Below are 25,446 nucleotides of genomic sequence, written 5' to 3'. Positions count from 1 at the left end.
GTATTTCTATGTACTGTATGAAGGAAAATCATTTTTATCAATTTTTGCTATATTTTTTTAAATGTTTTGTCGCTGAAAACCACGAATTACTATCTTTTTCTGTCTAATTTTTTCCAGATTTTTTCAGATTTTACAAATCCATAAATTCCAGATGATAAGTCAACGAATCGGACGTCTTCTGACACAAATCGCCTCCTCCAGAAGTACAGTAATCTACAGTAGGCAGACGCATCGAATGCTCACAGAGCAAGATATTAAAGTGACGACGAAGGCGGCGAGCAGGCTGAAAGTGAGTTGGAAAAGTATGAAATTCTGGAAAATTGGCTTAAAATCTACCAATTTTTGCTCAAAAAGCCAAAAATTCATGAAAATTAACCCTGGCGTGAGAAAAAGTGAGAAATTTCATGAAAATCACTCAAAAATCACTGAATTTGTCCAGAAAAAACCAAATTTTCACGAAAACTAAGAAAATCGACATTTTTAGTTGAAAAATGACAAAAAATAAGTAAATCCGCTGAAAATTAGTCAGAAATGTCTGAAAATTCGAGTGAAACTGACGTGGAAGAACTTCGCTGGCCTAGAAATCCAAACAGAAAAAGTTCGGCCACTGACTATTTTTGACCATTTTTTCGGGCTGAAAATTGGTGTTTTTTGGGATTTTTTGTCCGAATTCTAATTGAAAATATCCCATTTTTAGTCCGAAACACTCGAAAAATGCTCATTTTCTGCTCAAAACCCCCGTTTTTCACTCAAAAACTTCAAAATTCGAGTACTTTTGAGCATTTTTCGGGCTAAATATTGATCTTTTTTGGGATTTTTTCGAATTCTTATCTCAAAAATTAGTTTTCAGATTAAAAACAGCTCTTTTTAGTCTGAAAAAGTCGAAAAATACTCATTTTCTGCTCAAAAACTTCAAAATTCGAGTACTTTTGAGCATTTTTCGAGCTAAATATTGATCTTTTTTGGGATTTTTTCGAATTCTTATCTCAAAAATTAGTTTTCAGATTAAAAACAGCTCTTTTTAGTCTGAAAAAGTCGAAAAATACTCATTTTCTGCTCAAAAACTTGAAAATTCGAGTACTTTTGAGCATTTTTCGAGCTAAATATTGATCTTTTTTGGGATTTTTTCGAATTCTTATCTCAAAAATTAGTTTTCAGATTAAAAACAGCTCTTTTTAGTCTGAAAAAGTCGAAAAATACTCATTTTCTGCTCAAAAACTTGAAAATTCGACTATTTTGGAGCATTTTTCAAGCTGAAATTCGCGTTTTTTGTATTTTTTTTCCGAAGTTTTTGAAAGAAAAACTTGGAAAAACTCGACCGACTCGATAGATTCTCAATTTCCAGGAAGTACTGGATGACGGAGAACGTCTTCGACTGGAAGTTGATGGTGGTGGTTGTTCGGGATTCGAGTACAAAATTCGATTGGATAAAAAGTTGAATAACGACGATTTACTATGGAAAACAGAGAGTGGCGCCGAGATTATTGTAGACGAAATGTCGTTGGGATACATTAAAGGTTAGTAGGATTTTATGTGCTGGAAATAATGACTGGAAGGGGGCGTGGCCTGTCTCGAAACACACGTTTAGTGGCCGATTTTTGGGTTTCCTAGGTCACCAAAATGTGAAAATGGGCGGAGCTTACGGTTCTCACAAAAAATATAAGAAATGTCTTTTTAGTTGCCTAGTTTTCAATGTTTCGTTTTCAAGTGGGCGGAGTCTCATATCAAGTAAATTGGTAATTAAAAAAGGGGCGTGGCCTATTCCAAATATGGCCGGATCTTGACTAACGTTTAGCTAGGAAGTTTTTAAAGAAGTCTGAAAGTGGGCGTGGCCTATATTTAAAAGGGGCGGAGCCTAGCAAAAACCTCTTGATTTTCCAATTCTGGGGTGTCGAAAGTGGGCGTGGCCTATTCTCTCCCTTGGCCATTGAAAAGTGGGCGGAGCTTAGTTTCAACATTTTAAGGTTCCGAATCAATTTTTAAAGTGAGCGGAGCTTCTTTTTTTTTGAAAATTAGAATCTGAAATTTCAAAAATCGGTTTCTCATATTTTATGGCTAGTTTGAGGTCTCCTTTCCGGGGGCGTGGCCTGTCTATTAAAGGGGCGGAGCCTAACAAAAACCTCTAGATTTTCCGATTCTGGGTTATAAAAAGTGGGCGTGGCCAAGCTATAATATGGGCGGATCTCTCTCTTGGCCACCGAAAAGAGGGCGGAGCTTTGTTTCAAACTTTTAATGTTTTTAATCTCAAAAAAGTGGGCGGAGCCTAATCAATCTTTTTGATGTGTAAAGGGGCGGTTCTTAGGATACAAAATATAAGTATTCCCTTTGATGGCCTAATTTTCAAGTTTTCGTTTTCTAGGCCAGCAAAAAGTGGGCGGAGTCTAACAAAAACCTCTATATTATCCGATTCTGGGTTATCAAAAGTGGGCGTGGCCTATCTTTAAAAGGGGCGGAGCCTAATTTTCTTCAATTTCTTCAGGAGCGACAGTGGATTACGTGGAGGATTTAATGAAGGCGTCATTTCGAATTGTGAATAATCCGGTGGCCGAAAAAGGATGTTCGTGTGGTTCCAGTTTTGCACCAAAAATGGATTAATTTCTCCTTTTTCTTTTTTTTTGTTGTTTTTTTTCCCCCGCTGTAATTAATTACTACATGCAATATAATCATGATTTTAGGCAGATTTTTATTACAGATATTAGATAGTTTTTACTCGTAGAGATTACTGTAGGGATTACTGTAGATTACTGTATACAGAGAGAATTCTGGTGTCGAAATTCAATGGATTCGGGTTTTTTCTTTTTTGATTTTTAATGAAGATTTTTATGGATTTTTCAGGGTTTTTTGAGAAATTAATGTGGTTTTACAACCGATTTTATGTATATTTTATTGATTTTTTAATTGAATTTTCAGAAAAAAAAAGATTTTTACCAGAAAATTAAAATTTTAGAATGAAATTTGCATTATTTTAACAGAAAAAACTTTCTTTTCGGTGTAAAAATTGCCAATTTTTTCTGAAAATCAGCAGGTTTTAAAGAAAATCTTCATTTTTGGAGAAAATATTCAAAAAAAAAAAAGTAAAAATTGGGAATGTTTCATTTTTTTGGGAAAAAACTGTAATTATAGAAATTTTCGCATTTTTAACTGAAAAAAACGACAATAAAAATTGTAGAAAATTTATGATTTCTCACCTAAAAAACGTAAATTTCCGGTTTGAAAACTTTAATTTCAGCCGGAAATCATCATTTTTATATGAGACTCTCATAAAAATCCTCATGTTTCCTTCAAAAAATTCAAATTTTTTGAAAAAAAAAAACGACAAATTTCCCATTAAAATCTTTGTTTTCAGCCGAAAAAACAGTAAATTTTGATTAAAATCACCTCTTTGTATGATTTTTTACCTAAAAATATCAATTTTCGATGTGAAAAATGCGATTTCAGTCAAAAATTATGATTTTTTCACGGAATTTTCAAGAAAATCTTCTTTTTTTTTCAAAAAATTCACATTTTTCTCTTCAGATGCTGCCATCAATGTCTAAACTCTATAATGCGGCTGCCAGATCGACGTCATCTGCCACCGCATTCTTCTCGTCTTCTTCTGGAAATCCACGTCATCAGAATTCTTCGAGAGGAGGAAACGGACGAAGACAGTATCAGAATGGAGGGAAAACCAATGGAGGAGGCAGATGGGCGTGAGTTTTCTAACAGAAAACGGAGGTTTTTTGGGTTGAAAATGTAAAATTTTCGATCAAAATGTATGCTTTTCAGCCTAGGAAGTGAAAAAATCGGCTGAAAATCATGATTTTTTGAGGTTTTTAGTCAAAATATGTCAATTTTTCACTCAAAAAGTCGAAAAATCGACAGAAAATCATGATTTTTTAAGGTTTTGTGGCCGAAATATGTCAATTTTCACTCAAAAACCATCGAGAAAAGAGATTGTAAAATGAAAAATGAGGTTTTTGGTTGAAAAATGTAAAATTTTCAATCAAAATGTGTGTTTTTCAACTTAAAAAGTGAAAAAAACGGCTGAAAATCAAGGTTTTTCGATGTTTTTGATCTGAAAAGGTTTTTAAAAATTCCAAAAATCATGATTTTTTAAGGTTTTTAGTCCAGATATGTCAATCAATTTTCACTCAAAATGCGTGTTTTAAACCTAAAAAGTTTAAAAAAGTTGGCTGAAAATCATAAAATTTCAGAGATTTTCACTCAAAAATCATCCAAAAACCACCATTTTTCTTTCAGAAAATACGGGAAAAGTGCGACGACTGGAACGACTACAGTACTCGCCTTATCATGGATGACAACTATAAAAGATGTATTGGGAATTGAGAAAGTGCAATTGGATACGGATCCATTGAAGGAGAAAGTCAAACAGGTAAAGGTTTTGGGCTGGAAATTTCTAGATTTTGAGTAAAAAAACGGTGTTTTCGAGCAGGAAATGAGCATTTTTCGAGTGTTTCAGACTGAAAGTTGGCTATTTTCAATTAGAATTCGAAAACATCCTTTAAAAAAGCGAATTTCCAGCTCGAAAACTGCTCGAAATTCCAAAACGATCGATTCTGGCCGAACTTTTTCTGTTTGTGTTTCTAGGCCAGCGGATTCAAGACGGCAGTTCGTCCAGTGAAATTGAGGTGGAAGAACTTTCCTTTCGCTGGCCTAGAAACCCAACACAGAAAAAGTTCGGCCAGAACCGATCGTTTCGGAATTTCGAGCATTTTTATGAATGAAAATTCGCATTTTTCGAGTCAATATTTTAAAAATCAATTTTCAATGGAAATTCAGACATCCGGACATTCAGACACACCAACAGACCCAATTTTCAGTCATGGCTCTATCGAAAACGACGACAATACGACGACGCGATTCAAGTGCTTCAGTTAGCACTAGAAGAGGCAGAAGAACGGAAAGAAGAACTTCCGATAACACGTGTCTACGATGAAATGGCCAATACTTATTACGAGAAATTGAATTTCTCAGAAGCCGATAAATATTTTCGAATCGTCATTCAACGACTCGTTCAACTCCACGGAAAGAAGGATTTCGATCCGGAATTTATTGGTGTTTCGTTGAAATTAGCTGATATTCTGGCACATCAAGGAGAGTTGGAAAGTGCGGAGAGTGGATTCAAACATTGTGTTAGACGGCAGATGAAGGTTATGGAGGAGCATATGAAAAAGTTTAGGTAGGGTGATTGTGGCCGGGAAACTCAGAATTCGGCCATGAAAATTGCATATTCAAATTCACCGCGTCAAGAGCTTTCAGAAAAGTATAATCATGACTTGGTTTGCCGCAATTTGGGTCTCGACACGAAACCTACAGTAATCCAGCTAGGAGTACGGTAGATTTCGTGTCAAGACCCAACTTGCTTCAAACCATGTCATGATTATACTTTTCTGAAAGCTCTCAATGAGTTGAACACAACGAAAGCGTTTTCCACAGAATATGTGTAAAATTGTCAGAATTATTATCCCGGATGAACTAGGATTCCAAAACTCGGCCCCAAAGTTGACATATTCTGATGCAGCGCGTCAAGAGCTTTCAGAAAAGTATAATCACGACTAGGTTTGAAGCAAGTTGGGTCTCTACACGAAAATTACAGTAACCCTCTTTGGATTACTGTAGATTTCGTGTCGAGACCCAACTTGCTCCAAACCTAGTCATGATTATACTTTTCTGAAAGCTCTCGACGCGCTGATTTCAACTGTTAACTTCTTAGCCCAAAATATTCAGAAAATACCGAATTTTACTGTAGAATGCTGTTTAAAAAGTTCAAAAATATATAAATTTCTATAAAAACAGCACTTTCCTGACCCAAAAACCGTTTCCAGCGTCGCGCACGGAGCCCTCGTCGAAGATCGTCATACTGTAGACACGTACGGACATCTCTACACCGATCCGATAGCTTTATTCGGCATGACTCTCGAAGCGTACGCCAATTTTTTGATCAATTATTGTGAGGAGAATCGATTGGCCGAAGCGGAAGAGTATATGGATGAAGTTATGAAGGTAAGGGGGGACATCTGGATGCACAGATGGACAGATAGACTTTAAGATAGACTAGAACCCAATAGATCGGATTCTATTTAGATTTCCTATCAGATCTACGGTGCAAGCTCCGCCCACACCATCAATATGCTCAACAATTTCGGTGCCACGCTGGTTTTGAAAAATCGGTAATTTTTACGCTTAAAACCCCCAAAAATCACTTAATTTCAGATTCGAATTGGCGCGGAAGTACTTGTCGATCGGTGTGGATCGAATTCTCTATGTGAACGAGTGTGCTCACATGCTACCCGGATATTATTGCAATTACGCTGAAGCACTTTTTCATACGGGCCAGAAAGTAAGAGAATCGGATTCAGTGAGAGGAGAGCTTTCAGAATAGTATAATCATGAAGGGGTTTGGAGCTGGTTGGGTCTCACCGCGAAAACTACAGTAAGCCAACTTGGATTACTGTAGTTTTCGTGGCGGGACCTAAGTAGCTCCCAACCTAGCCATGATTATACTTTTTTGAAAGCTCTCAACGCACTGAAACCGAAAATGTAACTTCCGTGGCCGAGTTTCAGGTTTCTAGGCCATCCACGAAGGTTTTTAGTTTCTGAAGACTGTAACTACTTCAAGTTTGCACCAATGCTCCCAAAGTGATCATAACTAAATCAGGCTCATCGAGAGCTTTCAGAAAAGTATAATTATGGCTAGGTTCGGAGAAAGTTGGGTCTCACCGCGAAAACTACAGTAACCCGGGTTGGATTACTGTAGTTTTCGTGGCGAGACCCAACCTGCTTCAAACCTAGTCATGATTATACTTTTCTGAGAGCTCTTGGCGAGCTGAATGTGGCTGTAATAATTAAAATTCTAAACTTTAAAATTTTGGATCTCGCCACGAAAATATAAGTAATCAAAAACAATTTTTCCAGGACCAAGCCGTCGAATTCGCCCGTAAAGCTGTCCAAATGAGCCGAAGTGGCGACGATCGTCTCCGCCAATACACTCAACAATTTTTGAAAGATCTCGAAAAAGATTTGAATAAGGGAAAACCGAAATCGTGGTGGTTTTTCTAGAATTTTTCTGGTTTTTATTAATTTTTTAGGCTTATATTTTATTTTAGGCTCTTTTTGTAGTTTATAAGTGCTTTTTTGTTCTGTGAATTTTTGATTTTCAGATAGGAATATAGTGATTTGTTGTTTTTTCCTTTTTCCCTCAGCTTTCCCTCGAATGTTTCTTTATTTTTCAATGGTTTCTCGATTTTTATTAATTACCGGTCAGAAATAAGATAATTTCATCATTTTTTCACATTTTATTCCACCCTAATTGGTGATAATTAGGCTAATTAGACGCACAACGCCAAAAATCAGATTCAAATTCGCTCTTTCCGCGCCAAAAAACACGTGATTCTCATTGGAGCGCGGTTGCATTTTTCGGTTTTATTTAAATTTTTTCATTAATTTCGCGCATTTTTCACACTTTTTGTGTAATTTCCAATGGTTTTTCGATGATAATTTTTGGATTTTTTGATAGAAAATAATGAAAAATAATGAAAAACTAAGTTTCGATCGAAAATTCGCGAAATTTCAGTGGTTTTCAGTGGAAAAACATTTAGGACTGGTTTCCCGCGTTTTAATGAAAGTCACATGCACTTCTTTGTTTTTTCTGAGGATTTTGGCAAATTTTGAGAAATTTTGGAGGTTTCGCAGGGTTTTGAAGTCAAAATGATCAAAAATCGAGCGGAAATTGAGAAAATTTTTGAATTTTTGAAAAATAAAGTTGTTTTTAATTTCTAAAAAAACGTTTTTAGAGGTTTTCAGTCGATTTTTTTTGGATTTCCTTGATAGAAATTTATTCTATCTGCTTATTTATTGAAAAATGCAGAACATTTTATCGATTTTTCTGGTTCTTGTCGTTTATTTTGTTTTTTTATGTGCAAAACCCATTTTTCAGACTAAAAAAGGCATTTTCCGATGGTTTTTCAGTGCTAAAATAGCGTAAAAGCAGTTTCCAACGAATTTTCGAGTGTAAAAGTGCGAAAAAATAGCTAGAAAATCATATTTCTGGGATATGTAGCATGGTAATTGATAAAAAATCCAATATTTCTCGTCTTTTCCCTCGATTTCTGTTCATTTTTTCCACCCATTTTCAGTTTTCTACTTTCAGGAATAATGGTTGCCAACTCATCATCGGAACCATCAACATCTGGCCCACAACCACCAAAGAAACGTGGTCGAAAACCCAAGCCTCGTCCGGCCACGCCCCCTCCAGAATCTCATGATCTATCAGATGCCGAACCGGCTGTTGAAGATCCATCGGATCCATCGACCTCAGAAAAGATGACTCAGAAGAAGAAGGATAGATACTGTAAATTCCAGTTGATCTTCACTTCAGACAAACTGAAAAACAGTGTACTCAATGCGAATACAGAAGAATTGAAGGAGAAGATTAAAAAGTTGTATAAAGAGGAACGAGCACAATATGAGGCACTCGTTGAGGAGGATCGGAGAGTACATTATCAGGAATGGCTCGACGATACGTCAGTCGTCAATATCTATCGAAAGAATCTCATCGAACGAGTCGGAGAGTACAAAGAACTCAAAGTTGAGCCGTGTTACGGACCTGAGAATGGACATCAGACGTGCATTTCTTGGATCAAAGTACGGAGATTTACTCAGATTTGGAAATAATTCGAAAATTTGATAATTGTGCTCTAAAAACACTTTTAGACGAAAAAAAGTAAAAAATCAGAGCAGATTCTTGTGTTTTTACCTGCGAAACATCAATCTCGGCTGAAAATTTCGGATTTCATCCCAACTTTCGACCCTAAAACAGCAAATTTGAATGATTTCCTTTGAAAAATCGGAAATTTTGCTTAAAAATTGCAATTTTTGAGTTTTGTTTGTTTTGGCTGGAAATAGCTGGAAAATGTGATGATTGAGCTCTAAAAAGACTTTGGGCTCATTTTTGGACGAAAGAAGTGAAAAATCGGAAGAATTGCTTGGAAATTGAGAATTTGGAGCAGATTTTTGAGTTTTTAGAAACGAAGCCTACTGTAATAGACTAAAATGAGATATTTACGTCAAAAATCCGGATTTGGTATATTTCCACAATCGCCCCCCACTCCGGAAGGACCCCCCACGTTATGGTATCACCCCCCATCCCACAGGTTTGGGGGATGATTCCATAGTGGGGGGTTATAACAGAGCGGGGGGTGATCATGAACTTTCGACAGTCCATGATCGCCCCCCATGAACGGGATTGGGGGGTCATTCTGAACCCTTAGGTATATTTCCACAATCACCCCCAATCGAGTTCACAATTGCCCCCCTACTTGTACGGTCTATTATCTCCCCCCATGGGGGGCAATCATGGAATCACTATCAGAGTGGGGGGAGAATATGGAAGTACTCCATGTTTCCACAATTGCCCCCCGCCCGGTTCGACTAAAGACAGAATCATTCAACCTAAGCTTAAGATCTAGAAGAAGCCTAAGCCTGAGATTCAGAAGAAGCCTAAGCCTAAGATCTAGAAGCAGCCTAAGCCTAAGATCTAGAAGAAGCCTAAGCCTGAGATTTGGAAGAAACCTAAGCCTGAGATTCAGAAGAAGCCTAAGCCTAAGATTCAGAGAAAAACTAATAGATGAGCCTGAAAATATGGGGGAGAAATGTGGAACTTCTAGAGTTCATAATTGACCCCCTACTTCTACGTGGGGGGTAATTATGGAATCCTTATCAGAGTGGGGGAGGAATGTGGAAATAGTCCATGTATCCATAATCACCCCCAATAGAGCTCGCACATGCCCCTTACTTACCTCTAATGGCCCCTAATTGCCTCTAGAACCATACAGCAGTCTTCGATATATCGAAATAAATAATAAAACGAACTGCTGCTACAAACACTTGGGCTACGTGGGTGCATTGAAAGGCCACGAATTTTTAAAATTGAATCGATAATGAAAGGGAAATGGGGGGCCATTCCCTACCGTGCAGGTGGGGGGCAATTGTGATGGAGTTGGGGGGTGAAAGTGAACGTATACCCCGGATTTGATCCCATCTTTCGACTTCAAAGGGCATTTTTGAATAATTTTTTCAAAGAAATCGGAAAATTTGTTTGAAAATTAAAATTTTGGAGTAAATTTTTGAGTTTTTAGCTCCGAATTCTAAGTTCTCATTGGAAATTTGCTGGATAGGAATGTAATACTTCAGCCGTAAATCAGTTTTTTGGTATTTTTCGTGTTTTCGGCACACAAGTTATGATTTCAACGCTTTTTTTCTAATTTATTTAATTGAAAAACGACCAATTTGCTTGATTTTTAGTAAGTTGTTTAAAAGACTCAGTATGAAAATCCGGTTTCTGGTCAATTTTGAGTCTGAAAATGCTTAAAATAGCTAGGAAACTCTTTTTTTGTGATTACAGCAGGAAAATTACTGTCATCGGGATCCACTTTCAAGCGAAAATTTTAATTTAAACCGCTTAATAAGTCTGTTTTATATCTTGAGTATCTGGAAGCATTGAAAGGGTATTCTGGAAGGTTTTGTATCAAAAATCGACTTTTTCGGTGTATTTTTGCTCAAAAAGTACCTTATTTTCGCGTTTTTTAGCTATCAACATAGATTTTTGACTTAAAATTAACAAAAACCCGATTACTCCTTTCAAACCCTCCGAATTTCAGCCTGACCGTGACGAGAATGGCACCGTGCACAAACGAGAGTACATGGACACGGCTTGCATCGAAATCGGTGATATTCGTCCAGGAATGGTGCATTGGATACCGATAGAGCAGTCGATTAGGACGAAAGACCAGCTGAGACTCACACATATGCCGTTTTTCCATGACGGAAAAGATGATAATGAAGTGTATGATTCGTTGAATCACTTGTTCCCTGATGGGATACATGGATTCGCTCGTAAGGGAGACTTTTTGTTGGGAAATTTGGGATTTTTCAACAAAAAACATCAGTTTTGACAGGGAATTCCAGATTTACCGGTTTTGCAGTCATGAAAATAGCTCAAAATAGTGTTTTTCATGCTCGCAAACTTCAAAAATCACATTTGTAACCGAATTTTTCCATCAATAATCACCAAAAACCGGTTAAAGTTCAAATCAAATTTCATGGCTAATTTCACGCTGATTCCGAATATAGTCTCAGATTTTGCGTAGCAAGTCTGTGGGAGATGTTATTCAAGTTTTTGTAAAGTTTCAGTCCAAAAATGGGCATTTTTATTGCTCAAAATGAATTTTTTGAGCGTTTTTTATACGATAAAAGAGTGCAAATTGAACATTTTACAATTCGGATTCTAATTCTATTCACGAACTCAGTTTTATTTGCATAAAGAGTACAATACAGATAAAATGCACATAGTGGAGAGATATTCAGCTCTCCACGGTGCGTATTTTAACTGTATTGTACTTTTTATACAGATTAAACTGCGCTCGAGAATAGAATTAGAATCTGAGTCGTGAAATTTCAATTTGCACTCTTTTATCGTATATGAAACGCTCATAAAGCCCATTTTGAGGCTATAAAAATGCTAATTTTTGCTCTGAAACTTAAAAAAAAACTCGAATAACATCTTCGACTGAGTTACGGTGCAAAATCTGAGTTCATATTCGGAATCAGCGTGAAATTTGCTATAAGAAAGCATGTATAGAAAATTTCCCACTAATCCATCCATTTCCAGACAACTGGGCGTATATCAACGACTATTTGCTCTACCGTGTAATGCGTCGTGCTCTCGAGAACTACGACGGTAACATCGACGTATTCTACTACACAATCTATTGTCTCTGGCCGAATAAATTCTCCCAGAGACAGCTCTCCTACATCTTCCCGAAATACTGCGCCCGATACGCGGAGCCTGGATTCGATTGGCAAAGATTGGAACACTGGAAGTCGGAAATTTCGAAGAATCCAACTCTCGAACAGGCGGCGGCGAATGTGATTGAGCCCAAGTGCTACGCGTGTCTCGAATACATCTGTGCAGTTCATGGATTCGTTGCACAGATCTCACCGGAGAATGTGAACGGAGACTTGACGCCCGTCACCCTGCCGTTACCGGATGCTGAAACTGAAGCGTCTTCAGGATGTGGACCAGAGTGTTGGATGAATTTGGATGCGCAGACGATTCTGGATGAGTTGACACCGAGTGAAGAGGAGATTGCGGAGAAACGAGCGACGATTTATTTGGATAGGGCGGCGCTTGCCGAGATGTCAATACCGGATGGAGGAATGATTGCCACGATGTATATGTGTCATGACTCTGATGTTAGTAATTGAGTTTTCGAGGGGAAAGCCTTTAATTCAAAAGATCCAAAAGTGGGCGGAGTTTCCTAGGCTATCTTCATAAGTTTTTGGCTTATAACTTTGCATTTTTCAGGTTTTTTAATCAGAAACACCAAAATTTTCGAAATTCAGCTGAAAATTTCAACCAAATCGACCCTTTTTCAGCTTTATTAACGAAATTTAGGTGAAAACACCATCCAAATCGACGTTTTTCGGCTTTTTAGAGTCATTTCCAAACAAACAACTAATTAGAAGCCTACTTGGGATAAAAAGGCTGAAAATCCTTTGAAGAACTCATTTTATTGGAGTTTTTGAACGCTTTTGAAACTGGAAATCGCGTTCTGAGCGTTTCTGAGAAAACTTTGAACAGATTTAACAGAACAGCTAGCTAACTTGAAATAATTACTTTATAGAGATTTTTGATGGTAAAATAGTCAAAAATGCAAAAAAAAAAGAATTTCGCAGCCTTTCTGATCGATTTTTAGACCTAGAATATCATTAAAAAAACAATTTTATGACCTAAATTCCTTGAAAATGACCAAAATTCTTTGCAATTTGAGCTAAATTCCGTTAAAAATGACATAAATTCTTTGAGAAATGATCAAAATTCTTTTGAAAATAGTTTTTTTCGACCTAAAAAAGGTTGCAATTCCAGACAAAAAACACGTATAAAATCCCCTCCAGAAAACTGCTTTTCCAGCTTTTCCGGATTTTGAACGTTTTTTTACTTGACCCAATTTATGTCTTTCTGACATGATTTCCAACTTTAGCACACTCATTTTCCCCCATATTTCCCAGCTTCCATCCAATCACCCCACCATTTTTCTTCCAGACATTCTGCGATTTCGCCCACAAAAATCTCGATGGAAAACTCAGCGAGAATAGCAAGATTCGAACGTGTCGTGACGCTTATAATCTGATTATGGGATTCGCTGAATATATCACGGAACGACGCATTCAAATGGGTAGACCGAAACCGAGATTGTGAGTTTGAAGCGATTTCTGACTTCCAGAAGCTTAGTTTTCTTAAATTTGGCTGAAAATGGTGTCTGGGCTTCCTTTCATCCGGATCGAATCGTAAATAGCTTCAAAATCAATATTGTGAATAGAAAATTGGTCCGAATTGTAGATCTCACCGAGTTCTATGTATCTAATCTGAAATTGAGCAGCTTACGGGTCAGAGTGTCATCTTTTTCTCATTTTGACACTCTAGCCTGCTCTGCAGTTCGAAGCTGTTCCATTTCAGATCACATATATAGAAATCGGTGAGATCTACATATTGGTATGATTTTCAATTCACAATGTTGATTTTGAAGCAATTTACACGAATTTCAGCCAAATTTCAGCCATCTCGAGACAAAATATCCAATTATGTTTCCAGGGACCACCAAGACCGTGCCATAAATTTCCGCGGCACTAAGCTGCGTACTGGCGATGAGTTAGAGGCGGCCCGCCAATCGGCACTCCAAACACGTGCAGAGACAGAAGGAAAAACGGTGGAACAAGTGATCACAGATGATGCAGAAGAGGAAGAAAAGAAGAAAACACAAAATGGGAAAAAGGAGAAAGTGAAGCTGGAAGCGAGGAACGCCTTCATGGGTTGTAATCATATTGGAGACTGTGGCCCATTCACTACAGAGTGCTCGTGTAGATCCAATGGAACATGTTCTCATCTCTGTAACTGTGCTATGACATGTGATCAGAGATTCCCTGGATGCAACTGCGCTCCCGGACAGTGTCAATCTAGTTTGTGTCAGTGTTATCTCGCGAATTGGGAGTGCAATCCGAATACATGTCGCAAGTGTAATTGTGAAGCGATTGACGAATCGGGAGAGGTGAAAAAGTGCAAGAACTTCTCAATGTCTCGATTTGTACAGAAGAGAATGTACGTTGCACCGTCGAAAATCAGCGGAAACGGACTGTTTTTGAGTGAAGACGTCGAGAAGGACGAGTTTATCACTGAGTATGTTGGAGAGAGAATATCCGATGAGGAGGCTGAGAGACGTGGGGCGATTTATGATCGATTCAAGTGCAGCTACATTTTTAGTGAGTTTAAGAAGAGAGGGACAAGGGGGAAACTGAGAAAAATGGTCAATTTGACTGAAATTTGCTGATTTTGCTGAAATTTTTAGCGAAAATTTGAACATTTTTTAGAAATTTTGTGCTCCGTAGGCTTTCTAATTAGTTTTTCTTTTAGAAATGACTCTAAAAAGCCGAAAAGCGTCGATTTGGCTGAAGTTTTCACCTAAATTTCGTTCAGAAAGCTGAAAAAGGGTCGATTTGGTTGAAATTTTCAGCCTGAATTTCGAAAAAAAGTTTCTGAAAAAAAACTGAAATATGCGAAGTTTTAAGCCAAAAACTTATGATGTTAGCCTAGGAAGATCCGCCCACTTTCAGGTATTTTGAATTAAAGGAGTCAAATATTTACAGTATGAGTCCAGATTGGCCAAAATGTGCTGATTTGGCTGAAATTTTGTGCTCCGAAGCCTTCTTAATGGGTTTTTCGTTTAGAAATTACTCTAAAAGGCCGAAAAACGGTCGATTTGACTGAAAATTCCAGCTGAATTTTGATAATTTTGGGGGTTTCATGACCAGATTCTAACAGATTGACATATAGCTTGATATTACCTAAAATAGCGGAAACAGGCTGAAACTTTTAGTGAAAATTCAAAATTTTGAAGTTTTTATGCCCAAACGACAGAATAAGACGAAAATTTACGATTTCAGATGTGAGAAATCATTGAAAGTAGTTTCCTAAACAATTGTTTTCAATATGAAATTTGGCTAAAAATTGAGATTCTCTCCTATAATTTTGACTGAAAATCATTCATTTCCTATCCGAAATTTCTCATTTTTCAAATAATTTTCTCCTTTCAGACCTCGAGACCGGCGGCGCAATCGATTCATACAAAGTTGGCAACTTGTCTCGTTTCGCGAATCACAACGAAATCAATCCGACAGTCAATGCGAAAACGATGGTCGTCAACGGTGAACATCGTATCGGATTCTATGCGAGACGCGAGTTGAAGGCCAACACCGAATTAACGTTTGATTACGGATATGAGAAGGAGCATAAGGATGCTGTCAAGTGAGTATTTTCAGTCGCTGGCGTGACGTTGACGCGTTTTTGAGCAGTTTAGATGTCTGAATTTATTTTTGTCTGGCGTATCATTGACGCTTTTTGAAAAACAGAAATTCTCACCCAAATTTGAATGTCTGTCTGTCAGTAAGTGTATCTGTTTGTCCAGATATCCTATAAGAATTTTGTCTGGCGTTCCATTGACGCGTTTCTAGAATGTGGGTTATTTCGTGGTTTTAAATGAATTTTCTACCCGATTTGCAACGGAATTTTCAAAAAAGTGTGTTGCTTTTTGACAAAAAACTAGCGTACCTTTGGCGCGTTTCTTTAAAAATTGGGTTCCTTCAAATTTTCAGCCCACTCCTTTTACTGGCGTTCCGTTGACGCGCTTTGAAAACATTTTGGTCTTCACCGATTCCAGAATATCTTATATGTTTTTTGAGATCTTCCAGAGTCAACTCCCATCGAAAAGTGGCGAAATCCGGAAAACGTCGTTCCGATGAGAGTCAACCGTGTTGCTCGTCGTCTGTGAAGCCGCCTTCTTCTCGACGACGACGACGCAAACCTTCATCTTCTGAATCCCGATCTTCAGAAGAGCGTTCATCATCACCAATGGATACATCAGACTAATGAACCGAATCTCTCACATTTATATTTATATTTTTTCTTGTGTCCATGTTTTTTTTAAATCTCATGTTTTTATTTTGCCCCATCTTTCCCCCACTTTTCTTGTTTCATTTTCCAAATATTGCCCTTAGGGCTTCCCGATGGCTTTTTTGACTAACTACTATACTCACATAACTTTGCTGAAATGAATGAATGACATGATTAATATAGTCGGTCTCTTTTTCAGATGATATCATGTTTCAGATGTCAGTCGAAGGGTTTGCTATATGATGTGTGGCCATTTTGTCTACCATCGTTCAAGTAATACAAGAATGGAATGGCTCAGGTTTGAAAAGGTTTGAAGAGTAGATGCCCCTTTAATTGATATCAAAACAAATAAAATTTTAAAAAAAACGATATAATGAAAGATAGATATTGACTACAAGTGATGTAATTAGGGGAGTTTTAAATAGAAAAACGGGAAAATATGGTAAGTACAACAAGAATACAAATCAATTCAATAATTAGTCCTTGATGTGTGGACCGGCGAGTAGACCAGCCTCCATCAGACATCCAACCGAAGAAGCCTTTGCATCACAACTCTGTCTACAGTATTCTCCGCCGGCAACGGGCCGGGCCGGGCCGAACTCAGGAAAAATCTCGGCCCGGCCCGTGACAAGTCTGCTTAAAGCTATTCTTTTTTTCCTTTCCTGATGTTTGTCTGTAAATCCGGATGTCCGTAAGTCAGAAATTGTCAAAATTCTGGATCTTGATGTCATTTTTCCCATACTTGCAAATTTACGGCCCGGTAGAGAATTTTCAAGGCCCGGCCCGGCCCGAAGGCCCGGCTTCAAAAAAAAGGTACCTATTTTTTACCAAATTTTTTGAAATTTTTTCAAATTTTACATCAAAAATTTCAATTTTTTGATGCATAACTATCTTTTGATTAAATTCTGGAGGATAGTCAAAAATTCGACATTTTTGGGAAAAATTTCAAAAACAATTCAAAATTTCGTTCAAAATTTCAGTTTAAATTTTTTCAGCCGGGCCGGGTCTTGGAAATTCTCGTCACGGCCCGGCCCGACCCGGCCCGTTGCAAGTATAATTTTTCCCGTTTTTCTCTGATTCTCTGAGATTTTCACATTTTTCGCTTGACTTTCTTCAGTCAATTACCCCCAACCCGTACCAATATTTCGATGAATCATGTTTTGCATTTCAGGAACATGCCTCATTATAAAACTTCAATGATAGCTTGCAAAAAAACACAATTAAAAAATGCAAAAAATAAATCGAACTGCAAAACAAAAATCGAACCAAAAAAAACAAAGAAATAATAGTGCAGCGTACAGTTTTCTCCTAGGTGCTAACTCCGTCACCGCAGTCTATTCCAAGGGTGGTAAAAGGGTGAGGAGAAGGGGAGATGCAGCAAATCAATGTTAAAAATTGTCGATTTTCAGATGGAACTTTCAGACACTTCCAGGTCACGTAAGAAACTTTTTTAAAAGTTGATTGATTGGTTTTGAAACATCCTCTTTCGACCTGTTCTTACCTTTTCTGTCGGCATTAAGAACCACTTAAAAGGTTCCCTTGTCAACTTTCCTTTTATGTTATCATTCACGGCTGCGGAAATTAGTTCACCCTGATAGGCTCTGATAAATTCATTTATTGTCGTTATTACTATTATCAAGGTCGTTATTAACTCATTATGAGTAATTTCAAAATTAAAAAATCACAAGCAATAAATAAATAATAATTCAAAACTTTAAATTAATGTTTCTTTGTGAGATTAATCAGCATCAGCAGTTTCTTCTCGATTTCATCCAATTCCGCTTCTATTTCCTACTGGTGAATTTGATTATTCTTGTATTCATCTAATTTATTGTTCGTTTCCTCCTCTGACTTCATTTCATACACTCCTTCATTCCATTCTTTTGTGAATTTAACTATTTCATCGTATACATTCTTCAACTCAGCAAACAGTTCTTTCCGACGCTCACACAATTCCAATATCGGAGGAATTGCTTTGTATCTTCCGATGCGTTTGAAGGATGTCAAAATAATTTTATTTCCTTCTTCCAATTTGATGGTTCCTAATAATCTCTTTTTTGCGGTGTAGCTGAAATAAATATTCGATGAGACCATGAATTTTATGAAACTGAAATAACAACTTACAAGATGTAGCCGTTTTCCGAATACCCGTATTTAAGAACCACCATAGTCTGAATAATGGTATCCATATCATGAGTCACATTATCTTTCAGTCTGATAGTGAGTCTCCGGAACATATCCTCCTCACAATCCGTCCAATAATCTATCAGCTTTCGAATGTCTTCACAAGTAAAGTTTGTTCTATTCAACTTTACATCTTTACAGTTTCTCATTGATTTCAAGTTGTCAAGAGTAATCCAATGGGCTTCATTATAAATAATATGTGGAAAACTGAGAGCCTGCAATTAAAAAGTATTTGTAGATGTCCAAAATTATACTTCAAATTTACCTTTTCATGATTCATCTCGTAGTCAATCATCGAATAGATACGAAGACACACATCTGATGGAAGAGTGTCCAATAGATATTGCATTACTTCTTTTTCGATACGCCCTTGGTACATGACAAGTTGTCCGGACTTCTCCCAGTTAAGACAAGACAAAATTTCGATTATATTGTTGTCGCTGAGTTCTTTCAGAATTAAAACGTATGAAAACCAATATTTGGGTATTTTGAACAATGAACGAAAATAATCAGAGGCAATCACAACTTCTTTCCATGAACCGGTTGTTTGGATAGATAAGTTTCCACTTAACTCAAACATGTATCTGAAAAGAAATTGATATAACTATATATGTGGTAATCAATCACTCACCGTTTGGGAACTACTTCATCTTGTCTTATGGTCTTACGAGAATATCTTCTCAATTTTACATCACAGAAGTCATCGTCAAATCGAGTCATTGTGATTTTCGGATCATGCCATGTTTTTTCCATTCTAACTTTGAAACTTTTCAGCTTGTGATTACCAAGACGGACTACCATTTCAGCTCGTCTGCTGGACAACGCAAGTTTTAGTCTGAAATCAATATATTTGAGAGGAGATTTCCTCTTGTCTACAGCATTCCGAATCGATTAATATTGTAAAATCTTCTTTTTGAGAACTCTCTTTAAGATTGAAATCGACTTACATCTCTTGAATTTTCATGTTTTGAATAACAACGTTGATTGCCAGGAATGGTAGTCTGAAGAGACGAAAGGGTTTTTCTTTGCCAACGGGATTCATTGTCTGAAAATCTATGATTAATTGTACTACTTTCAGAGTACCGATTCGAAAGAGCAAGCTTATGAATGTCCAATTCAAAATAACTGGTAAAAAATCAATAGAAGACGGAGAGCCTGTGTGACGTCTTCTTGTGTGCCTTCTTGTGTGGCTAGGAGGGTACTATGAGAATGGAAGGTAATTGGGTGTCTGTGTACACAAGGTTGACCTAATGCTGATTGATGAGCTCTTCAGAAGACTCAGAAATGTTGAATATTTTGTAAAAATCTCACGAAGTTTTTTTGTTAAAACAGAGAACAACGATTCCGATCAGGGATGTGCGGAACTAAAAATTTCGGAAACTCGGTTTTTCTAATCATTCATAATCAACGCGGTGAAAATCTAGCCCTCAGCTTTTTTTCATTCATCTATGTACATTTATGACAGAAATGAGTACAGCGTGAGAAAAAATATCGGTTTCGGTGCACCACAGGTACGTACACTGAAGGACATGTCACGTTGATCAGAATAGACGTCTATAGAGGTCCCCGACCGACCTCCTCTGTTTGCACGGAATCAATTTTTTGTAGACTTGTCACGTGCCGAGCCAAAATCAAATTTAACAAAAAATAATTTGAATTTTTTTGTTAAGTATTAAAAAAAACTACTTTGAAGTTTCGAAAAATTTTATCAATATATGAGGAACGATCTTTGAATACGGGCCGAGCCACACCGGGCCGGTTTTTGACAAGTCTTTTTTTTGTTTCAGGACTCTTATTTTACTATTCAAATATTCATCAAGTTTTTTACGTAGCCAACTCCCTACCGTAACCCTAGCTATCGTTTATTAGCATTGAATCAAAAGCATTCTAGAAAGAAGAAGACGAAAATGGGATATTTGTAATGTGACGATTTGAAAAATGTTAGGGTTTGGGAATTCCGGACCGGACCGACTGAAAAATTTTACTCAGCTCGATCGGTCCGGCTCCTGTAAATTTCTTTGCAAAAAATCGAATTTTTTGGATGTTTTGGAACATTGATAAAAGCTGAAGCGTACGAAAATTTGGAGAATTTTGGCTATTTTTAAACTGAAAATTTCAATTTTCGATTTACTGTTTTGTTCAAGGCCTTCCTTTTTCAGTTAACCATGCTAGAACAACGGTGAGTAGAAATTACAGAAAATAATTTTATCGTCAAATTTCAATTTTTGGATTCTAATGTAGACTCTGCTCCTTCAAATATGATACGATGGATTGTCACCGGTGAAGCTGAACAAAATCAATAGTTTCCAGAAAAAAGTGAAAGATGTCTGAACGATCGAACTATCATTTATACCACAATTTATACAAATCAACCATACCAATAAAAACATTTTGTGTTTTGAATTTAAATAGCTTCTGAAACGGACGCGTTGCGGTCGCGTCGCGGTTAGTCGTAATGGGATAGTGACTATTAACTGACAGAACAGTCATGTGCACTATGAGTCCCCGGCATCCTATGCAAACTTCCCGTTTTCTTCAAAAATGATGATTTTTGAGGCTTTGACACCGTCGGGAAATGCAGAAAAATTAATTTGTTCACCGTCACGACCATCATCAGTAGAGCGCAACTGCGGAGGCTTGTCATAAATAGTTTTAAGAAGTGATGTCAGGAAGATTGTGATAAGTTCAGAAATTGATCTGAATAAAGACACAGCTTTGTTTAAAAAATTGATTTATTAATGAACAATTATTATTATAAAGACAACAAATGCAAGAGAGTTTAAAATACAAGAGACAACTTTTCACAACTTTTGAATCTTCTCAATCAACTCCTTGACGTCATCTGATTTCTCCGAACAATTCAGAAGATACTCCTTGATTCCCCAGTCTTCGAATTGCTCACGAGTCACTGATCCATTCAAAAACACTTTGACAACTTGCTTCTCGAATCGCTTATCCTTCAAGTACTCGGCCATCACTTTGTACACATTCACAGAATCAATATTATCAGAATCCAGATAGTTGAGAAACTCGTGGAACACTTCCATCTTCTGCTGGGAATACACTTCTTCTTCTCGTCTCTCCAGTTGGATGAACATGACCATTGCATTGAAATTGTGGAAGCTGAGTTCGAAGATCAGACGACTGATCTCGTATTTCCTGTAGACTGATGGGTGGAGTTGGAAGTGGGAGATGGCCTCAATTGCACTCTCGATCTGAAAATTGGATACTGTAGCTATCGTGGTGGGACCCAAAACTCACTAACCTTTCTCTCATTCCCAGACTTTAAACTTCTCGCCAAATTCCTCATGAACACTTCCCCGATGGCTGCTCCGAATTGATTGAACTCTTCCTCCTCCTCATCAAGTCTCTCCTCCACCATCTCATCACTCTCATCCTCATAACCAGATTCATCGCTGTCCTCATCTTCCTCGTCCTCTGAAACCCAATCGAAAGAGTCGTCTGCATCTGAATCTTCTTCTTCTGGAGCCTCCTCCTCCCCCAAATTCTCATCCACAACATGCATTGGTGGCAAGGCGGGTCCAGCAAACTCTTGATCTTCATCCTCCACATCTGAATCCATATCCTCATCCACAATCTCCTCGTATCTCAGAATCTTCTCAACTTTATCCACAAGCCATCCGGCTTCAAAAATGCGGAGTCTATCACGACGGGCTCTGGCAATGATATTCAAGTAGAATTCCATGTGGAAGTCAAGGTCAGTGAGTAGACGGTATGCAAGGCGTACCTAGAAATAATCAATATGGTTACTGTACTTTTCGTGGCGAGACCCCAAAAAGAAGCTAAACTTACATATTCCTCATCCTCATCTTCCAACATCTTCCTCAGAAACTCATTCAGAACTGCCGGTGGCTCCGCCCCCTCGAAAATTGTCATATTCGCCTTATAGAACGTCTCCAGAAGTTGTGGTTGATCTTCTTTCATCGCAGAAGTCTTCTTGGTTCGGTAGATCAAGAGTAGATCCCTGGCGGCTCCGATGTGGCTGGCATATCTCATGATGAGACATGGTAGGTTACATCTGTCAAAAGCGTCGGTGGAAATGGAGTGGTTGGAGAGCAAGTTGATGGATTTTGTGATCTGAAAAGATTGATTTGATCGCATTTATCTACAGCAAATTTGTACTGAACGGGATTTCGAAATAGGAAATGGTCAGCTAATGCTGTTCCTAGATCCCGTTTAATTCTATAAAGTAGAGACTTACCACCTCACTATCGACTCTTGCCTTGATCATCATAGCAAGTACTTGGTACTGCATTTCAGTTGGATCCATTGTTAAAGGTTGTTGAGGAAGTTTTAATCTGCAAAAATCGATAATTCGGTATTGATGATGTTGAAAAATGGGGAGAGAAGGGTATGATCAAATGGGAGAAATAGGGAAGAGGTAATAGAGCAAGAGAGACCTCTCACCAACCAGGACGGGGGAATGAGACAGGAATGAGTGTATCCAGTCTAGATATGACACTATAGAAAAGGATTGGGGTCAGGTCAGTCACATTGCGTTTTTGGTCACGCCCATCCTCTCATCTAGCTATTGGGATATGGAAAACGTTCACGACACTTGTTTTGGTAGATAACAAAGAAGAAAATATAAATATGAACTAAGAATGCTATAGCTGTAGAGGTCTACCTCCCCGAAAATGGAGGATTAGAGTTACTGTAAAGGAAAAGACATTTCAATTCGGGTACCATCAATACTCAGATTAGTTCAAAACTGTTGGAAGGATAAAATAGTGAGTAACATGATTACAGGGATAGCCAGGAAAGAGTATCTACATACATGAAGTTGGAAGATCCTGGCTAAGGTTATTGAAACCGTATAAACATATTGACTAGCAATGGTTAGTAGGGCAACTAGGGGAGACAGAGGGACGAGGGACTGAGAGGTGGGTCACCTGTCAGGACGGGGAAATAAGAAAGGAATGAGAATACCGTCATCTGACATTCTAGTAAACCCGCTGTAAAATATTGTGTATTGGGTCACTCACACCATCATATCTAGCTGTGTCGTTGGTATATGGGAAACTTTTACGACACTTGTATTGGTAGATAAAAAGGAAGAATATACTAGATTATGGGAATATGACCTGAGGATACAGATCTACCACTCCGAAATAAGGAAAACCGTAAAGGTAAAACAGTAATCGTAACGTGGTACCTGCTACAGTAATCGTGTGGGTAACTAAGCTAGATGGACTCGGCTTAACAAGCAGAGGTTAGCAAACTTGTCGAATTTCGGCCCGGATTAAAAAAAGAAGCATATTTTTGACCGAGTTTTTTGAATTTGTTCAGTTAGAAGGTGGATTTCTTCGGAAAAAATTTTCAAAAATTTTTTAATGCTCAATCTCCTTACTTTTATTGCCCAACTCTATATCCTCTTTATCTCCCAATACAAGTGTCGTAAATTCGTTTCACACAACAACGACACAGCTAGATATGATGGTGTGAGTGACCCAAAACGTCAATATTTTACAGCCGGTTTTCCTAGAAAGTCAGATCTAGATGACGGTATTCCCATTCCTGTGTCATTCGCCCCATCCTGACAGGTGACCCTCTCTTCCCTCTGTCTCCCCCACTAACCATTGCAAGTCAATATGTTTATACGGTTCCTATTACCATTTTCAACCAATTCTCCTTAACCAGGATCTCAGTATTCGCCTACCATCCTCAATATATAGATACTGTTTACCAGAGTTGCGCGGAAGTGATTTTTTCAAATCCGGAAGTCGGAAGTCGGAAGTCGGAAGTAAAATTCCTAATCCGGAAGTCGGAAGTCGGAAGTAAAATTCCTAATCCGGAAGTCGGAAGTCGGAAGTCGGAAGTAAAATTCCTAATCCGGAAGTCGGAAGTCGGAAGTCGGAAGTAAAATTCCTAATCCGGAAGTCGGAAGTCGGAAGTAAAATTCCTAATCCGGAAGTCGGAAGTCGGAAGTCGGAGGTAAAATTCCAAATCCGGAAGTCGGAAGTCGGAAGTAAAATTTTGAAAACGGAAGTCGGAAGTCGGAAGTGAAAAAATTCCCGGAAGTCGGAAGTCGGAAGCCGGAAGTCGGAAGTAAATTTCTTCGCAAAGATTTAAAAACTCCAAAAGAAAATATCATGAAATTCACAAAAATCAGTGAGAAACTAGTTTTTGGCTGAAGAAAAGCCTATTTTCTGTCCTTTTAGACCATTTTTCCTTGTATTTCTGAGAAATTTACTTTTCCTAATCTCCACTCTTATGAAATGACGGAAGTCGGAAGTAAAATGTTCAAAACGGAAGTCGGAAATCGGAAGTCGGAAGTAAAATTTTCAAAACGGAAGTCGGAAGTCGGAAGTGAAAAAATGCCCGGAAGTCGGAAGTAGGAAGTCGGAATTCCGCGCAACTCTGCTGTTTACTGACTATTACTGAGTTTATCTATCCTATTGACACGATTACTGTAGCATGTTCCATATCATAGCTATTCCGATCTTTGACAATGTCAAGTTTCCCTGGTTTTGCTATCACCTGATTTGAAATGTTTTCCTCTCATTTTTTTGACTTTATAGTACCCCTTATCTTCCATTTTTGGATTAGTAGGCCTGCATCCTTAGGCCATATCCCCATTATCGTATATTCGTCTTTGTTATCTACCAATACAAATGTCGTAAATGCTTCCCATATCCCAACGACACAGCTAGTTGTGATGGTGCGAATGACCCAATACGTAATATTTTACAGCGGTTTTCCCTAGAATGTCAGATCTAGATTAACGTATTCTCATTGTTGTCTCACTCTCCCGTCCTGGTTGGTGACCCCCTCTTAGTCCTTCTTCCCTGTCTGCCCTAGTTGTCCTACTAATCACTGCAAGTCAATATGCTTATACGGTTCCTACTGTCAATTCAATCAATTATCCTTAGCCAGGGTCTCTCTAAGCCAGTATTAACTAACCATCCTCAGTATGTTGATATTCTTTCCTGACTGATACCGTATTCATGTGGACATGTTACCCACTATTTTATCCCTCCAACAGTTTTGAACTAATCTGAGTTTTGATGGTTCCCGAATCGAAATCTCTTCCCCTTTACAGTAACCCTAATCCTCCATTTTTGTGATGGTAACCTCCACAGCTACAGTATCCCTAAATCAAATTCCTATCATCTTCTTTCTTATCTACCAATCTTCCCATATCTCACCAGCTAGATGTGAAGATGGGCGTGACCAAAAAAGCAGTGTGACTGACCCCAATCCTTTTCTATAGTGTTGCATCGAGATACACTCATTCC

General features: G+C 37.9%; 4 protein-coding genes across 4 annotated transcripts; 3 read left to right on the top strand and 1 right to left on the bottom strand.

Moving 5' to 3' along the window:
• Nucleotides 1–151: 151 nt before the first annotated feature.
• On the top strand, nt 152–1,522 carry GCK72_004676 (uncharacterized protein; the record flags this gene model as incomplete). The annotated part of the gene is made up of 2 exons (XM_003104262.2): nt 152–289; nt 1,346–1,522. 2 exons carry the CDS (start codon nt 152–154, stop codon nt 1,520–1,522), a joined length of 315 nt encoding a protein of 104 aa, XP_003104310.2.
• A 1,994-nt stretch (nt 1,523–3,516) lies between these two features.
• Nucleotides 3,517–7,059, top strand: GCK72_004675 (uncharacterized protein; the record flags this gene model as incomplete). Its single annotated transcript, XM_003104204.2, has 7 exons — nt 3,517–3,689; nt 4,240–4,372; nt 4,821–5,179; nt 5,826–6,003; nt 6,085–6,170; nt 6,214–6,340; nt 6,916–7,059. The coding sequence occupies 7 exons, from the start codon at nt 3,517–3,519 to the stop codon at nt 7,057–7,059; spliced, it is 1,200 nt and encodes a 399-aa protein (XP_003104252.2).
• A 1,095-nt stretch (nt 7,060–8,154) lies between these two features.
• On the top strand, nt 8,155–15,979 carry GCK72_004674 (uncharacterized protein; the record flags this gene model as incomplete). Its single annotated transcript, XM_003104265.2, has 7 exons — nt 8,155–8,643; nt 10,659–10,893; nt 11,669–12,252; nt 13,103–13,254; nt 13,652–14,316; nt 15,148–15,358; nt 15,802–15,979. The coding sequence occupies 7 exons, from the start codon at nt 8,155–8,157 to the stop codon at nt 15,977–15,979; spliced, it is 2,514 nt and encodes an 837-aa protein (XP_003104313.2).
• A 1,815-nt stretch (nt 15,980–17,794) lies between these two features.
• On the bottom strand, nt 17,795–19,229 carry GCK72_004673 (uncharacterized protein; the record flags this gene model as incomplete). Its single annotated transcript, XM_053724825.1, has 5 exons — nt 17,795–18,071; nt 18,128–18,402; nt 18,453–18,771; nt 18,819–19,022; nt 19,135–19,229. The coding sequence occupies 5 exons, from the start codon at nt 19,227–19,229 to the stop codon at nt 17,795–17,797; spliced, it is 1,170 nt and encodes a 389-aa protein (XP_053589019.1).
• Between the last annotated feature and the right edge of the window lie 6,217 nt (nt 19,230–25,446).

The sequence above is a fragment of the Caenorhabditis remanei genome, chromosome II (genome assembly GCF_010183535.1).
Source record: "Caenorhabditis remanei strain PX506 chromosome II, whole genome shotgun sequence".
NCBI lineage: Eukaryota > Metazoa > Nematoda > Chromadorea > Rhabditida > Rhabditidae > Caenorhabditis > Caenorhabditis remanei.
Note: the sequence above shows the minus strand (reverse complement) of the source record. Positions and strands in the feature narration are given on the sequence as shown.